The sequence below is a fragment of the Musa acuminata genome, chromosome BXJ3-11 (genome assembly GCF_036884655.1).
Source record: "Musa acuminata AAA Group cultivar baxijiao chromosome BXJ3-11, Cavendish_Baxijiao_AAA, whole genome shotgun sequence".
Taxonomy (NCBI): Eukaryota; Viridiplantae; Streptophyta; class Magnoliopsida; order Zingiberales; family Musaceae; genus Musa; species Musa acuminata.
Genome location: NC_088359.1, coordinates 31,689,972 through 31,706,383, shown reverse-complemented (window position 1 = coordinate 31,706,383; position 16,412 = coordinate 31,689,972). Strand labels below are relative to the sequence as shown.

Genomic DNA, 16,412 nt, shown 5'->3' with positions numbered 1-16,412 from the left:
TAAATAGGTCGTCTCATCGAGATTCGTGCGGATTCTTGATGGATGGATGGATGAGATCAAGCAGAGGCCAACTTATCTAAAGCCAGAGGATAAGAAGAGCTTTATTCCTCTCTCTCCCCTTCTGTTTCTGTCTCGTCTCTCCTTCTCTCTCACGAAGCGTGCTCAGAAATGGCCACCGTCGTTTCCATTCGCTCCCTCCATGGCGTTCCCACGCTCTCCTCCCATTCTCCCGCCCACCGCGACCGGACCAGCCCTTCTCACCACTATTCGTTACCCCGCTCCCGTGGACCCGGATCTCTCCGCCTCAAAACCCTCGTCCTCCTCCCCTTTCCTTCCTTCCCCTTCTCTCCCTCTCGTCTCCACGACTCCACCTCCCTCTTCGCTTCCGCCGCCGCTTCCTACTCAGGCGACGAAGATGAAGATGTCGAACAATTCGAAGACGAGCAGCAAGATGATGATGAAGAGGAGCAGGTGTGGAACAGGTCGAAAGCGAGCACGAGAGCCGTCTTCCTGCGGCAAGAAGTGGAGCGGCTGTACGTCGGCAATCTTCCCTTCACCATGACTCCCGCCGAGCTCGCCGAAGTCTTCAGCGAAGCCGGCACCGTCGAGACCGTCGAGGTTCGTTCTCCTCCATCTCCTCTCCAGCAGTCGTCGCTGCCCGTTCTTTAGGTGTTGCGCTAACCCTTCACTTTCTGTGGCGTTCGCACCAGGTGGTGTACGATAGGGTCACGGAGCGGAGCCGCGGCTTTGCGTTCGTCACCATGGCCAGCGTCGAGGAGGCCAACGAGGCCATCCGTATGTTCGACGGTTCCGTGAGTCATCCCAATTTGCTGATCTACTGCATTCATTCTTTCTCGTGATTGATTTGAATGTGAACGTGGCTTCTTGGTTGGATGATAATGCAGCAAGTGGGTGGCCGGACGGTGAAGGTGAACTTCCCAGAGGTGCCAAGGGGAGGGGAAAGGGAAGTGCTGGGGCCCAGGATGAGATCCCGCGGCTTTGTCGACAGCCCTTACAAAGTCTATGCTGGGAACCTCGGATGGAGTCTCACCTCGCAGGCCCTCCGGGATGCATTTTTCTCCCAGCCCGGCCTGTTGGGTGCTAAGGTCATTTTCGACCGTGATACCGGCCGGTCGAGGGGGTTTGGGTTCGTGACGTTTGCTTCCGCTGAGGAGTGCCAAGCTGCCATTGAAGCCATGAACGGAGTGGTATTGGTTCCATACTCTTTTGGGTTCCTGTTTGTTTCATGTTGCTTCACTTAATTATCACTTTGTTGTTGGATTAATTTGTCAAACTTATGGTGAAAAATTCTATGGATGTTTCTGGTAATTCAGGTGGTTGAAGGGCGGCCTCTGCGTCTGAGTCTTGCTGAGGGGAGACCGTCTACGAGTTCTTCACAGGAATCTAGAGTGGAGGCAGAATCTCAGGGCAGCTCACTGGAGTCGAGTCTAAGCTACTGATTTGTTACAATAAGAGAATGGGCTGATTGGATTCTGTGGTTCTTGAGTGCTAGCCGACAGGTCTTATTCTGATCGGGGGACCATCATTTCTTATAGAGTGGAACTAGATATAGAAATATATGAGAGCTGGCGTGATCATTAATTCAGACACCTGGAATGTTGACAAGCTTGCTTGCAAGTCAGCTAAATGCTTATGTTCCAGTTAATCCGATCAAAACTGTCAAACTGAAGAAACACGAGCTCCCTCTAAAGCTTCTTATCTTCGAGTTTGCTCCCTTGTGTATTTTATGCAAACTAAATTGAGATGAGCAGTTTCTGGTTTAGGTTTAGTTGTAGGAATTGTCTGTGTCATCTAAAATATTTTACAGCTGATCTATTAAGCTGTGTTCCTTTTAGACTTTCACTACACCAGGTAATTCCTCTTATTAAAGGTGTGGTCTTGAATCAATTTGCAGTGGGTCAAAATTTGTTTTCAAGTGTTTTCTTCTATGGTACTTAGTAAATGTGATTTCTAACTTCTGTTGTTTTGTATAATTTTGATCCTATGGCTCAGTGAATGTGAATTCTTGACATACTTGTTTAGTGCTGTACATATATTAAAAGGAAACTTGGAAGACATTCTCTTATTGTAGCAATATCAGTGAGCAAACAGGGAATTTGTTGCTCAAACAAGTTTAAGTAGTACAATATAATATGTTTGTCTTGTGCTGGAGAAAATATAGTTGTATTAGCTACCGTATCCAATTAATGGGCAAAAGTGATCCTACTAGAAGGTGCTTCATTGTCAAATCTCTGCCAATCTTGTCCAATACAAATTGAACAAAATTGGTATAGAAGATTTTAGAGCAGGCTAACAGAGATGTAGCTCCAAAAGTACTCCCTGATGTACAAACTAGAGAGTTTCCCAATGCATCAATTTAGTGAAACTTCAAGCTTGTTGGATTTGCACAGCATATAAATTTGTTTGTCAAGTGAAGCTCAGGGTTAGGTGGTACTGTCGACTGTCAACTAAATCTGGGTTTTACCCAGCTACTATTTAAATTGCTACATTGAATAAAGCAAACCAGCAGTTTCTATTTAGTTGGCATAGTCAATCTAGTATTTGTCTCAAAACTGTTGATGCATAAAATAACAAGCTGAAAATTGCAGTTATGAAATCAAATGTCATGCTTATTCCTTGAAAATTTCAGATATGATTATTCCTTTACATGGAGTATGTGCTATTTTGCTATAGGAGTATATCATGGAGTTTTACATAGAATATGTCCTATTTTGCCATAGGAATGTGTCTACATGACTTTTTTCTGATGATGTTTCTGTTGTGAATTTACAAATCAAGTTCCAGGTAAACCATCAGTCTGAAGCTAGCCTGGTGAAGATATTCTGCATAATGGCGTTGACATTAGCCATTAGCTACATGGAGACATTATTATTGGATGTACGTAACTGATTTTATGTGAGAATCTGGCATAATCTGTAGATTGCCTGGAACGCAAACTCAGAAATGCAGAGTATCAAGAGCTCCATTAAAAAGTTTCATATATTGTATTCTCTTCCCTGTTTTCAGTTTATATCTCTTAAATATTTTGTATACCTTGGTAGAAGTGGCTATTCTGGTGATCTGAACTGATTTCTGTGTATCAGGTCATCCATGCTTCATGATGTTGGTGCTTTCTTTCATCTTCTTTTGTAATTTGATTCTGCATAAATATACTGAAAAGATGGGGGTTTAATCAAGAGAAGGCTATCTCATTGTTTTTTGTCTCAGTTATTGTGATGAAAGCAGAACACATTTCTAGATTGGACATTCCAAGATGTTGGAAGCTTACTTCTCATCGAGTAGGTTTTGCTAATAAATATGGAGTGGAAAAGAATAGGGCACAAGTAAACATTGTTTTAAAATGGAAGGTTCATGGTTTTGGAAAAGGAATTTTTTATCATTCTGATCAAGTTTGTTGGTGTATGATGAAACCATAATGCAATTCATTCTAGTGAAAAAATGGTGCTCATGTGTCTTTCATATTTTACTGAACCTGTATTACAAATCTGTGGTGAGGTTATGAAGCTCTTGTTTAGGGCCCATGGCAATACTAAAAGTCATGAGAAATGATTCATCCTGGCTTTTGAGCTGTGATAAGGAAAATTGTCTTCTAAACTTGTGGCAAAACTTTGGCTTAATGAATTGGAATTAGGCAAACCAAGGTATATGTAGCTTTGTTGAACTAGAGGTGTAATTCTTGAGGACCTATTTATAAGATGTGCCAGCCCTTATTGATGCAGAATCCCATTTTTCGGAGAGCTACATGTAAGATTATCCAACTCTTTCTCCATGATTTACAGTTGCACAGTTCTTGTAGAGTGGATTCCCTGCAATTCAGCTTTCATTTATTCTTTTTGTTACATTATATTTTTCATGTTGCTCTAAACCTTGGATAGTTTTAAACTTTGAGAGGCTCTTGTTGTCCAAGAGTTGCAATAAATCTGGTTGGTCATGTTGTATCTCAGTACTGTTGGAGAAGTTAATGTTTTATGTGTTGCCCCTGATTGCTGATGTTTATGAGGAACTGCAACAGAGGTTCCATGTCATAGAGGTCAATATGATGCTACATTGATACTTTGATGCCATGAAAGCTAGTCAATCTGGCGGCACAATATACTAGCATGCAATCTTACTGGTATTTGCAGCAACCCTTGTCAAGGGCTCCATGAATAACATTCGGTGGATCTTTTGTATCTTGTGCTTATTAGTTAAAAATCTCCTGTGTTGAATGAATTCATCTTTCTGTATCAAGTCAAAATTTATGGTTTTTCATGAATCTTTCCAGGTGATTTTTCAAAGTTCTTCATATCACTAGCTGATGGCTCCTAACAGGTATGTGAACAAGCTCAGTGCTAGTACCTGCAGTGACTTGAATTCACCTGACATGATATGGGTTGAGCTTGTACAAAATGTACCTTTCAGTGTTGAAAAGGATGGCTAGAGCTTGTCCAACAATTAAAATGCAAGTATCTGTGACAGGATCTCAAACGAGTCCCCAAAATGATGTCAGGTGAAATTAAGTTGCTAGCTGCTTTATTCATCTACACAGTGTTTTTCCTGATAACTTTCTTAGTTTGTTTCATGACTTCTGTTCATGTATTGCTTGTCACCTTCAAGAAATGGGACTGTTAGACGAATGTGTTCTGTGACCTACTTTAATTAGAGCATTCTCCAATTTATGCAAAGTTTGATGATGAGAAGAGATTAGTGTGGTTGACCTGAAATAATTAGGATATTATGATTTATTATTATTATTGTCTAACGAGCCACATATCATTCTCTCAAGGCATTTCCATTAGTGCAGGATCATGGAGTGCTAAGATGGTTCGGACATCAGACCCTAAATGGGGGAAGAACAACAGATGATTCAAGCTCTCATCCTAAGGTAATGGATTCACATACATTATCACTAGATTAACACTGGAGGTGTATTCCACAAATTTCTGATGTGTGTCACACACAATATAAATCTCTCGTGGGAAAAATAGTTGAAGCAAAATATTTGCTAACTTCCTCACATCCTAATGTTTAAGATGCAATTAAGAAGAAGTCAGTAGTTGCTGTAAGCATAGGTTTGGTAGTTCTTCCAATGTACACGGACGCATCGGTCGCAGTCGCTCTGACTAATGGTCGGCACAGGACGGCGGCTTTGACCGACATGATGCGTCAACGCACAGGTACTGTCATTTCGTTCCTCTTCATCCGTCAACACTGTGACCATGGCAGTGGTGATGGTGGAAGGGATGATGGCAGCTTGGTAGAATGAAATAGGAATTTTGGATGCTTGTTGCAGTTATGGTCAGTGATTGTTAGATCAGTATGCTAGTCTTGTGTTTCGACGCAAATAGCTGATAATAAGCCAATGCAAGTGAACAGAAGAGAATGCTTTAGAAGAACAGGACAAGTGAGTGACTCCACATTTTCTTTTTCTGGGGATAAGGTTTGCCATGGGAAAGATGTTTAAGAAAGGTAAAGCTTGCCAGCCCACACCAGCGAATAGCAGAGACAGAAAGCAGGGTAAGAATCTTGATCAGGCCATTGAACATTATTAGAGAGAGGACTACAGACAGAATCTTGTGTGTGTTGTTCTTTGGAGAGAGAGAGTGAAGAAAACAGTGGAGGGACCAATCTAGACCACAGCATCCTTGTCATTGACTCTTTGGGAAGGGTGAGCTCCGGTTGTATTTTTCCTGCCACAGTAGGCCAATCAGAGGTGGCTAACTAATGTTGTGCCTGGTTAGGACGAGATGCTCTCCCAACATCACGCAGTCATTCAAGGGGGAGAGAGAGATAGAAAGAGAATATAGAAGGTAGTATAGGCTGTAAAGAGAGGGAGTGAGGAGCAGAGTCAGGGAGCGAAAGAGGAAGGGTGGATTTAATACAGATAGTCATGAGAATTTATGGCTAGCTTTAGGAGGCAGTGACTAAAAGGGTGAGTGGTTTCTCTGCAGCAATAAATTTCCTCCAAAACTTGGTGAATCTCTCTGCAGTTCCTTCCATATTGTTCTTGCTGATAGCTTTTCCTCAGAAGAGGCGAAGAGCCCCCCTCCCTGGAGAAACCTGGTCCCTGCTGCATAGCTGCGGAGACATGGAGTTGGGTAGCTTGCAAAGAAGATACATTGACTTCACATCAGCTCTCTTCCGTGAGGTATAGGGATCTTTTCTCATTAGTACTTCTGTCCTTGTTCTTCTGATTCCGAGTTCTTGTGATGTTTCTCTAAATCTGTCTGGTGTTGGAGAAGGGGTTTCTGGACAACCAGTACACACAGTTGCAGCAGCTGCAGGATGAGAGCAACCCCGAGTTTGTTCTTGAGGTCGTGACTCTTTTCTTTGAAGACTCTGAGAAGCTCCTCGATGAACTAAGCAGGACCCTGTGAGTGATCTGGTCCACAACTCCTCTAATCCTGTTCCATTACACATGCCTCGTCCCTCGATTCGATGGATTTATCGTTTACATGCTTCTTCTTTCGGCGGTGCAAACTCTCAAGAGATCAGCAGGTTGTGGACTACAAGAAAGTGGATGCCCATGTCCACCAGTTGAAAGGCAGCAGTGCCAGGTTTTCCACTTCATATCCATTCGAGTTGTTCCTTTTGTGTTTTTTAGTTGCCAAAACCTTGAAATATTTCCTCAAGAATGTCTGCATATTGGAAATCAAACTGTGCGTTCAATACAATCATATTCTGAGTAGATTTTCCTTAAGATGGTATTCTGATTGAGCTAATTCCCCACATACTTGGTATTCTGATCGAACAGCATAGGTGCTCAAAGGGTTAAAAATGTGTGCATGGCCTTTCGCAACTGCTGTGAGGAGAGGAACCAAGAAGGGTTTATTTCCAGTCTCTCAATATAATTTTTTGTTCTTGTTGCACATCTTTCTCTTCATTCCATACCTGATCTCAACTAGAATGATTCACTTCTAAACAAGCAAAGCCTTTCTGCAGTTGCCTCAGATGTCTGCAGCAAGTGAGGCAGGAGTATTTCCTGGTGAAGAGCAAGCTGGAAACTCTGTTCAGGGTATGGTAAAAAAGTCTTTGTTTGAATCCATTCTTTGTCAGTCGTGCTCACATTTTCTCTTTCTTGGATGCTAGCTGGAGAAGCAGATTCTGGCTGCTGGTGGATCAGTCCCAGTGTTGTGGTAGTAGCGACAGTAGTACATGCCAAAGCAGTTGTCCAGAGGTGGCAGGAAGAGTTGGTCATGATGTTTGCTTTGTGTTTGGTTTTTGCTTTTGCAGCTTCCTGTGGCCCACTCATGTGGAAACATCTCTTTTTGAGTGGATTCAAGGGATGCCATGATTCCCCACCCCACCTTGATGCTGTAAAAAAGTGACTTAGCAGCCAAAACTTTTTGGTGTTCCATTTCTGTGATGATGTGGTAGAATAGAGTAGCAATGATGATATCCACTGTTTGACAGACATTTAGGTCCACAGTTTGCATGCACAGTTGGTTTTGCTAACCATTGCAGAAACACAAGGCATAGCTGAAGTCTGAAGAATTGAAGTGTGATCAGTACATAGACTAGCAAAATATTATGAACCCTAAATTTGAGGTTCCTGCAGAGACTTGGAAGTCAGAACCATTTTACTAAGGGAAATATGCAGGTAAAATAAAAACAATGAAGGTTAGCTTTAGCTCTTGGAAGTCAATGTTACAAATGTATCCACAGTCTGATTCTTACAATGGCTATATGTACTAACTGTTGCATACTTGAGATTGGCAAACCATAGATAAATGATTGCAGACATGGTGTAATAAGATTGCTGCTTGAACAGGACCTTGACCATCTTTTATTGTGATCAAAGTGATTTTTTACCTTGATTTGAAGCTAAACTTGTAGTTGCAAAGCATGGCACTGCAACTCCTGTAAAACATGAAAGTTCTGATCCTTGGATGGTTGTATTTGTTGGTATAACTTGTTTGTTGATCATGTGCTGCTCCTGCGATCATTTAATCATATCATCCAGTTCATGCATCTTGTATGAGTAAGGCTATACTTGCGGAAGTCTTCCACTTGATCATCCTCAAATAAATGTAGAGTGATCGTTGATAGGGCATATTCAGGTGTCACCATCGTTACAACAGTTAACAACCACATTAGCGTCAACATGGAGCCTCAGGACTGATATGATGTATCGTGTCGACGTTATACCTTGGACTCGGGTGGGATGGACGCTTGTCCAAAATTGTACGAGACAATGTCGTATAACATAAAGTCGCTCCGGAAAGCTCAAAACGGTATTGCGTGGTGTGGATCCATGTAAGTCGATCGATATTCACATAGGAGGTACAAGCCGGGTGTCATTAACCAATCACGTATGATTGACCCTTGTTCACATATATAAAAGCCAACATCCTGATCGTTGTCAAGAGAGGTGTTTCGAAGGGATCGAGTCAAAAAATCCTCCTCTCGACCTCGGCTCGTATAGGAGCTCGACAACGAAGAAGTAGTTGGTCACCAAGAGAGAAGACTATGTTTGAAAGATGAATCTCAAACTCAACCCGACAATATATATATATATATATAATGAGTGCGGTAAATAAGAAAGATGGTGAGAGAAACGGAAACGTCGGCAACGTCGCCCCGTTTTCACTTCCTCTAGCGGTTGGGTGGCTCCTCTTTCCGGTTGCTCGAGGCGTCTTCTTTCTGCCATTAATGCGTACCGCGCCTTGCGTTATTCGTCTTGCTGCATCTGTGAGATCAATCTTCTGCACTATTGTTCTTGTCGTTCGATCAGTATTATCACCATAGTCGTCTTGTTCGTAGATCAACATTTGCTTTGTTCGATCTTTGCGGTCATCTAGGGTTCTGTTCTTGATGGGTTTCGCCTTTCAGTTGCTGAAGGCGTTTCCTGTTTTGTCATCAACCTAGCCTTCGTTTTGTTGTTTATGTGCTTCGGATGCTGCTGCAATAATGACTCGTTTTGGTTTCTGATGTCCTCCAATGTGGGGTTAGGATTAAGGATCAATTAGGGGTTGGACTTGGATCGGTTGGTCTTAATTGCAAAGTGGTTTGAATTACTTTATTGATTTACTTATGGACTATAAACAGTCAATTAGTTCTGATGAGTTACTTGCTATCGACTTCTTGGAGTCATTGGACGGTACAGTTTCTACTTTCAAATGTAAATGGCAGCAACTCTGGTGCTGTCTGCTGGATTTATAAGATGTAGACATCATCATATGAGTGTATGACAACCTTTTCCCAAATCTAGATTCTTTTTATTAGTCTTGACTACAAGTTGTTCAATTTGTAATGTATTATACATCCCAATGTAATTAATAATATAGATTGTCTTCCATTATCCTTGGTATTTCGATATTAGCTAGTTGTTTTGGCTGCATATGCTTTGATAAACTGTACTAAATGCCTAGAATATTGCTTTTAATGAGCCTTTGTTGCTGGTGGTGGTGATGGTTGGTATTTGCTTGTGATAAATTGCACACAGTGTCTATAATATTGCTGTAGAACCTGAATCTTTTGGGGGTTTGTTGCTACATATGTGAAGATGCTTAGTTTGTAATCTGACAAAATCTTACTGGCTAGTTTAGCTAGCATCTTCAGTTCATGCAATTATATGTACATTTATCCATTGGCAACCATTAATATATTCTTGTTCCCCATTGGACTCCCTCTTGCGTGCAGGGAAGTCAAATGACTTCATTATGTTGCTTATGCAAATCATAAAAGTGAAAAGCAATCCTGAAGATTAGTAAAGAGAAAAGAGAGACCCAAATATTATTGGTTATGTGACTACCTTTTTTGAAGCCATTGGATAAGCTTTGGTTAATGCCCATCTCCAGTGAAGGTAAATACAGAGAATCTACTTTTCAGGCATCTTTCCTGTTTTTACTGAAATAAAATTTTTGTTACTTCCCTTGCAATCTAAATATTGCTTCTTTGATTTTGTGCATGTCCAGTTGTTAAAGAAACTAGAGCTTAAACTGCCGAAAGAAAGAATCATGATCTCCGGTGCATAAATCAAATAGGAAGTAACATGATTCCAGGGAATGGGTGACCAATGAGAGATGGACCATTAACCTGACGGTGGCCATATGCTTCTGTGGGAAGTAATGATAGTGTGCCCTGAGAAAGTTGTAACAAAGAATTCTGAAGTCAGCAGATGTTGTTCAAGCAACAAGTACACCATTAAGAGTACAACTTTTTTGGACAAAGTCATGATTCCAAAGCCTAGTTCTTGGGTTGGGTTACATTTAAATGACATTCCAACTCATTCATTAAACTAAATGAATACACTCTTGATAGTCTTATGATGGTGTGATTATTAGTGACATCTCTATCGGCCCGAGTCGGTTTTGGGCCACGTTCGCAAGAGTCCAAAAATGATCAAGGAGGTGGTTCAGGTATTTGCTGAGGAGTCGATCTGTAGGAAGACTAGAGTTGGGTGGGGTGTCCAACTTGATCCTTTCGACGGTTAAGTTAGGACTGAGATGGAAAGTGGAGTCACGGGTAAATAGTAATTGACCTCGGTAATAATAGTAAATTGATGAATTTTATAGCAAGTTGGGCCCAAAAGAATATTTTGCGATAAGGGCAGAATATTCTCTTCTGGGTTCACCTTTGTTCCTGTGCTTAGGCGGTCATCACATTGTCCAGGTCCGACCATTTGTGCTGACCGATAGCCACATGGCGAGTTGCATTTAGGGGGATGAATTTTCCCTCTATCATCTTACCTTTAGATAATTGTTCATGTTGTTGTTACATTAACTTCTTCCATTCAGTCATCACATAACATGCATTCAACCGTTGCATTACATGCATACAGAGTGTGTACCTTTGACCTCTCGACTGCACGCAGTTTCGACACTGTTTAATTTGCAATATGCATTTTTATACTTTGTTTTGTGAATATGAAAACAGGGATCTTGACAGGAGTATGTGTGATGATAACTATTCTCCATCAAAATCCATCCTTTTGTCGATATCTTGATGATGTGTCCTAAGTCCTGTGGATAATAGAGATAGCCCAGGTCAGTATACTCTACTAAATCATGGTTATTAATGTCTTCTTCACGCAGCCCTTAATGATAAAAAATTGGTAAATTTGTATGGATTCACTGTAGCAACAATCTGAAGCTTATTAATGCCATTAAACTTTATGCATCATGCTTGTATCTTCATAGGTGAAGTTTTGTAATGAAAAAAAGTGGCACATTATAAATAATTAATAATTGATATTTCTTATCAAAAACAAATTGGGTCCATATCTCAGTGGTAGAGCAATTGACTGCAGATCAATAGGTCACCGGTTCGAACCCGGTTGGGCCCTTTCTATAATTTTTTTATTGTTACACTACATATTTGTTGGGGTTTTTATTTATATTTTAAATATGTTGTATTATGTTTGTCGGGCTCTTTAAAATATTTTTTATTTGTCATTTAAATAATTTCTATTAAATTAGGTCCATAGCTTTGATAGGTCATGGGTTGACCTCTTTTTTATTTTTTATTGTTTGTCTTTTTATTTTATTTTAAGTTTGTTGTATTAGTGTAAAATATATTTTTATTCGGCTCTTTAAAATTTTTATTTATTATTGATAATGTTGTTTTATTTTTTATTTAAAAAGTTTATTAGTATTACAACATATATATATATATATATATATATATATATATATATATATATTTGTTTGGGCCTTTTAAAATTATTATGTTATTTTCTATTTACATATAATATATGTTGGATAAATTCTCGTAAAAAGTTCTTAGCTTTGAGAAATTCTTACGAATTTTTTTTTTTCTAAAAGCTGATTTTACCCTGCCCTCACCCCATTAGTTATTGTCTTCGCCCTTGGCCACCTTCGTTGGCTATCTGCCACACGAAAGTTGTTCGACGGAATGCCGGAGAAGGACGCGAGTGCTGTCCTCCCAAGATGAATTAGTTTGTCCGCCAATATGAATCACTCAGCCAAGCTGAACACAATGAAACCACCTTTTTATAGCCGGCAAATACTTAAAACATGTTAAAAAGATAAACCACGGTTCCGTATCAGACACAACAATGCTACCGAGGGAGCAAAGCAACTGAAGCCTTTTATTATCATTCAGTCGTCATAATCTACTCCCCGGAATTAGTTTACAAGATGGGGGGCAGAGGTCTTAAAAGGAAGAACACAGGAGTAGGTCACATACTTGACGCTGTCAAGAAGTACAACAACAAAAATTCGAGATAGGGAGTTGGGTGAAATCCTCCCATCAGTTTCACCGTCACCAGCCTCCCTGGGATCAGCCAAAATAGAGACCACAACTGAGGAAACAGGTTTAGGATTGTGGAAGTTGCTGCTTTCCGAAGGCTTTTCAAACTGTTCCGTGTTATTTGCCGTCGTGGTTCCTCGAAGTGGAATTGGTTCAGGATACATTATCCTCCTGTTTCTCTTTTTTCGAGGATGAGACGAAGTAGGAGGGAGGTTCTCTGAAGCATTGACAATGGAGGAAGCGTTAATGATTGAATTAGTAGGGACGATGCTGCTCGAAGAGGAAGATGGTGAGACGTCAAACTGGAACACCTCAGTGCACATGCCCGAACTCAGTATTGGGCCTGTCAAAACAACGTAATCATACACCAAAACAGTTTTGTGTAAATTATTTCATTCATGAAACCGAAACTATCGGATGCTTTTTATAGTTTAAACACAAGGCACTAAAGCTAAAGAGTGAGCAACCAAAAGGCATGCTTGAAATTTGAATTTGCATACAAAAACTAACATAGAAAGAGAGAAATTCAATGTGCAATGTAACTTCAAACAAAAACGATGAAATATATTTAATACAGATGTTCATATTTACTTCTTATACGCATCAAATACTAACTAAAGTTTTCATGTGGTGTACAAGTGATTCCAATACATAAGTGGATGTAACAACTTAGATAGGCCATAGGCTACAAATAAATATTCTCATATTAATTCTGGGTTGAAAATCCTGGGCCAACATGTCTACAAATGCACGTCTATTCACAGATTATGTAGCTATGCAAATATTAGACACCTACAGGCTGCAAGACATAGATGGAACATGAAAAACAAGGTCCAAACTATGATCAGGAAGTGCATGAAACTAATATGTTACCCTAGCAGATAAAAGAATACAGAGGCATATTCTACGTAAAAATTCATCATAACTAGTTTATAATTCATATGCAAATCTATGGTTGAAGATTGTATTTTCCCCTATGGAATTGTCATATTCAATGATATTAACAGCTACGGGTCTTGTTCCTTTTGTAAATGCAATCTGATGCCCCCCCAAAGATTGCAATCTGATTTCCTCTTTCTTCTTAAAGCAAATCGCATGCTATAATAGTTCTCAAGCAACATAAACAAATGATCATATATAAGAAAGAGCTATCTAGCACAGAAGATATTAATAAATAAAATATTTGCCAATTTAATGCCAAATTCAAGAGAAACATTGTAAATTCAGGAACACCAAACACAGATATGAACAAATGAGGAATAATTCGCTCACCTGCCATTCCTTCGCGGAACCACTGTTGCATTGGGCCATCATCAGCCAAAGTTGCTTTCAAGTTGTTCACATATGTATCATCAGAGTTAGAAGCTTTTCTATAAGATCTAGAGTGTTGATCCACCTCCTTTCCAGGTTTGGAAATGGCCAATGCAGACATCGAATTGCCTGCAACAGCTAGCCCAGTCTCTTTACCTTCTTTACCCAGTGATTGCCTTTCTTTGGCTTGTTGCATGGCCTTCTCACTGGCAAGAACAGAATGGATTATCAAATTTCCATTAATCTTCACATGCTTGCCGTTTCTCGGCACATAAAGCATTGCAGGCAGATTCTCAGTGGAGTTTTGAGTAAAAACAGCTTCCGAACCAGGTGATGACCATGAAGTGCTTCCCATTGGCTTCACTCGAGAGGCCGCCTCTACATCCTCACATCTCCTACCAGTAACCCTATCTATACCACCTTCTCCAAAACCCTTCTTTCTGCAACACAATACTGTGCTATTTGGACCACTACCACGACTTCTAACACTAAAAATCCTACCTTTAGTCTGGCTCAAACTTTTCATTTTACTCATACCTTCATCCGCCTCATTTCCTTCGTACCAACGGTTTACTCTGGGAATTGCTCCTCCAAGTATTAGCATAAAGAACAACAACCCCAAAAGGCTCGCACTTGCCACTTTCTTCGTCTTGCGCTCGCCCTTCTTGCTCTCTGACTTCTTTGCCTTTGGAGTAGGCGCAGCCTGTTGAGGCTTCAGTCTGGGTATCGGAACCAAAGGAACCTGCGACCCTTGTGGCCTCAATCCATACCCTGGAACCCACGGGAAATGCACCGGCGCCATCGCCCCTGGTGGTGGATAAACCGCGGGAGGAGCACCACTCCCACCCAGCTGATGTCGTAAGCTCGCGTTCTCCGCCATGATGTACGAGATCTTGGTGTTCAATTCATTGATGGTGGAGTGCATCGACTTGACCTTGTCTTCCAGCTCCTCGACGTACTGCTTCTTCCTCTGCCTGGAGAGCTGGGCGCTCTCCCGGTTCCTCATCAGCCTCGCCCTCCTCTTCTCCTCCACCACCTCACCCCCCGATCCAACGTCGGGGGGCGAGCTCGCCTCCTCTGATCGCCGAAATTTGCTGCTCCTAGGGTTAGATCCAGGGTTATTAAGGTTAAGATCGGCGTGGCCGTCAGAGAACCCATCGTCGTCCGTCTCCATCTTCCTCTTCAGGCCCCATCCGGCCTTCTCCCTCTCCTCCTTGACTCCACGGTCAGCGACGAAGACGCCGGAGGCAGAGGAGTCGCCGGATTCGGGGGAGCAGGGGCGAGCGGCGAGGTGCGGGGGATCCTGGTTGAGGGAGGAGGAGGAGGACACAGCGGATCCGTCGGCGGCGGAAGGGTGGGAGGAGGCGTGGTGGTGAGGCTCTTCCGGTGAGCAGAGGAAGTCGTCAACGGAAAAGTCGTCGAAGTCGAAATCCAAGTCGAGGTCGCGCAGATCGTCGGAGGGGAGAGAGAGGTTGTCCGGGAAGAGGTCGGCGAAGGGGGGATCGAGGAGGAGCGAGGAGGAGGGAGGCGGATCCGCCATTGGAACGGATCAGGGAGGGGTTTGGCCTCGCGGAAACGACGAGGATGGCTTCCACTTAAGCGTCGGGTGCGGAGTCGGGTCTCGCCGTTGACGCCCAGTGGGCCAATTGGACGCGGTCTTCCGTCTTCCGGAAGTTTCATCTTCCCACTATAGTAGCACCACTGCGATTCCAACATACTTTATTCTTGGACTTACCAATGTATCATCGGTGGGTCCGCTCCATCCCTTCCAGTAGCAGTCAGGCACGTCGGGCAGGTAGGAAGAGGGTGCAAACTTGCCGATGTTTAAGGATGGATCCGGTCGTCCATTTGCGACCACAAGTTCGCTTTGCGACGAGTACAAGCGACGGGTGAAGAGCGTGGCCTACGGGGACGCAGCAACTCAATACTTTTACCTACTCGCTCGTGGTTCACCCACACCCGCTCACGTAACCTTGTCGTGACTTGAGAAACATGGTCCCACATGGACCCATCACCAACCAGTCCGATTTGAATTGAATGCGTAGAGGCACTACCCAATTGGATAATCTGGTTGTAATGTATCCGAATCCCATTATTACTGAAAAATACATAAAATTCTAAAAAATTCTTCTTGATTTTTATTCGTGTCAAGTTAGGAGTCCTTTAACTATAAAAGATGAATGAGTAACTCGTAAAAATTAAGATGATTTATCATTATGGCACGTTTGATTGTTGGATGGATAAGAACCTTAGAGGAGAGTGTATATCCCTCTTTATTCATGGAACGATCAGCACCCTTTAAAGAAACTCAACAACCTAGTGATTGTTCTTTAAAGTCGTCTCGAAAGTCTTCAACCCATTTTGTCATCAATGGTTGGCACCAATCAACTAATATCGATTCATTTTTTATGGCTAAGAAAGAGGATAAAGTTTCTATTAATTGAAGTACATAATCCTTTTTCTTAGTAGTTAGATAAAGAGGGATGTTTGTGATAATGTGTTAAGGTGGTTCCCAATAAAGAAGTCGCATCCCTTCAAATCTGAAAGTTGAGGGCTCTCTTTACATTGAATACTTTTTCGAGCTACAAGATAGTAGTTTTTAGCTCTATTGTAAACTTTAAAGTAGCCCTATTATAAATTTTAAAGCAAAAGTGAAAAGATTCAGGATAGGGGTAATGCTGACATAGCATCATTTCTCGATAAAGACTATGAGATAATGCCATGAATTGAGTGCCATATGAGATGCTAGTATGCTCCACCATTGAAGGTACACCATAATCAACGGATAGAGGGAGAACCTAAGTTCGATATTCACACATCGACATATAGATAGAGGTATATACACATCGAATTATATGGATGCAGCCTAACTCGAGATACCTACACAA

At 41.6% G+C, this 16,412-nt stretch overlaps 3 protein-coding genes and 1 non-coding gene across 7 annotated transcripts; 3 read left to right on the top strand and 1 right to left on the bottom strand.

The window, feature by feature from the left end:
* Window positions 1–101: 101 nt before the first annotated feature.
* LOC135653336 (33 kDa ribonucleoprotein, chloroplastic-like) lies at window positions 102–1,979 on the top strand. The gene is made up of 4 exons (XM_065175212.1): window positions 102–618; window positions 711–812; window positions 906–1,208; window positions 1,335–1,979. The coding sequence occupies exons 1-4, from the start codon at window positions 169–171 to the stop codon at window positions 1,458–1,460; spliced, it is 981 nt and encodes a 326-aa protein (XP_065031284.1). The 5' UTR covers window positions 102–168; the 3' UTR covers window positions 1,461–1,979.
* Window positions 1,980–2,121: 142 nt separating this feature from the next.
* LOC103972383 (histidine-containing phosphotransfer protein 1) lies at window positions 2,122–7,770 on the top strand. 4 transcript variants are annotated; one of them, XM_065175215.1, is made up of 9 exons: window positions 2,122–4,332; window positions 4,423–4,510; window positions 4,805–5,932; window positions 6,032–6,148; window positions 6,243–6,373; window positions 6,489–6,557; window positions 6,755–6,826; window positions 6,943–7,015; window positions 7,090–7,770. In XM_065175215.1, the coding sequence occupies exons 4-9, from the start codon at window positions 6,089–6,091 to the stop codon at window positions 7,138–7,140; spliced, it is 456 nt and encodes a 151-aa protein (XP_065031287.1). In that variant the 5' UTR covers window positions 2,122–4,332; window positions 4,423–4,510; window positions 4,805–5,932; window positions 6,032–6,088; the 3' UTR covers window positions 7,141–7,770. The 4 variants fall into 4 exon arrangements, with proteins under 4 accessions (XP_065031287.1, XP_065031285.1, XP_065031286.1 ...); XM_065175213.1 differs by having other exon boundaries at window positions 6,029–6,148; XM_065175214.1 differs by having other exon boundaries at window positions 6,018–6,148.
* A 3,445-nt stretch (window positions 7,771–11,215) lies between these two features.
* Window positions 11,216–11,287, top strand: TRNAC-GCA (transfer RNA cysteine (anticodon GCA)). Its single transcript has one exon. It is a non-coding gene; the product is annotated as a tRNA-Cys (tRNA).
* Window positions 11,288–12,030: 743 nt separating this feature from the next.
* Window positions 12,031–15,166, bottom strand: LOC135652955 (bZIP transcription factor 39-like). The gene is made up of 2 exons (XM_065174329.1): window positions 13,486–15,166; window positions 12,031–12,556 (listed from the first exon to the last, which is right to left on the bottom strand). The coding sequence occupies exons 1-2, from the start codon at window positions 15,062–15,064 to the stop codon at window positions 12,090–12,092; spliced, it is 2,046 nt and encodes a 681-aa protein (XP_065030401.1). The 5' UTR covers window positions 15,065–15,166; the 3' UTR covers window positions 12,031–12,089.
* Between the last annotated feature and the right edge of the window lie 1,246 nt (window positions 15,167–16,412).

What these genes read in the sequence shown, in the direction of transcription:
- LOC135653336 (XM_065175212.1), top strand. Translation starts at nt 169, where the DNA reads ATGGCCACCGTCGTTTCCATTCGCTCCCTCCATGGCGTTCCCACGCTC. An exon ending in GCACCGTCGAGACCGTCGAG is followed by an intron (nt 619 to 710) that starts GTTCGTTCTCCT and finishes CGTTCGCACCAG; the next exon opens with GTGGTGTACGATAGGGTCAC. An exon ending in TCCGTATGTTCGACGGTTCC is followed by an intron (nt 813 to 905) that starts GTGAGTCATCCC and finishes ATGATAATGCAG; the next exon opens with CAAGTGGGTGGCCGGACGGT.
- LOC103972383 (XM_065175215.1), top strand. Translation starts at nt 6,089, where the DNA reads ATGGAGTTGGGTAGCTTGCAAAGAAGATACATTGACTTCACATCAGCT. An exon ending in CATCAGCTCTCTTCCGTGAG is followed by an intron (nt 6,149 to 6,242) that starts GTATAGGGATCT and finishes GTGTTGGAGAAG; the next exon opens with GGGTTTCTGGACAACCAGTA. An exon ending in GATGAACTAAGCAGGACCCT is followed by an intron (nt 6,374 to 6,488) that starts GTGAGTGATCTG and finishes CAAACTCTCAAG; the next exon opens with AGATCAGCAGGTTGTGGACT.
- LOC135652955 (XM_065174329.1), bottom strand. Translation starts at nt 15,064, where the DNA reads ATGGCGGATCCGCCTCCCTCCTCCTCGCTCCTCCTCGATCCCCCCTTC. An exon ending in GTTCCGCGAAGGAATGGCAG is followed by an intron (nt 12,557 to 13,485) that starts GTGAGCGAATTA and finishes TTGTTTTGACAG; the next exon opens with GCCCAATACTGAGTTCGGGC.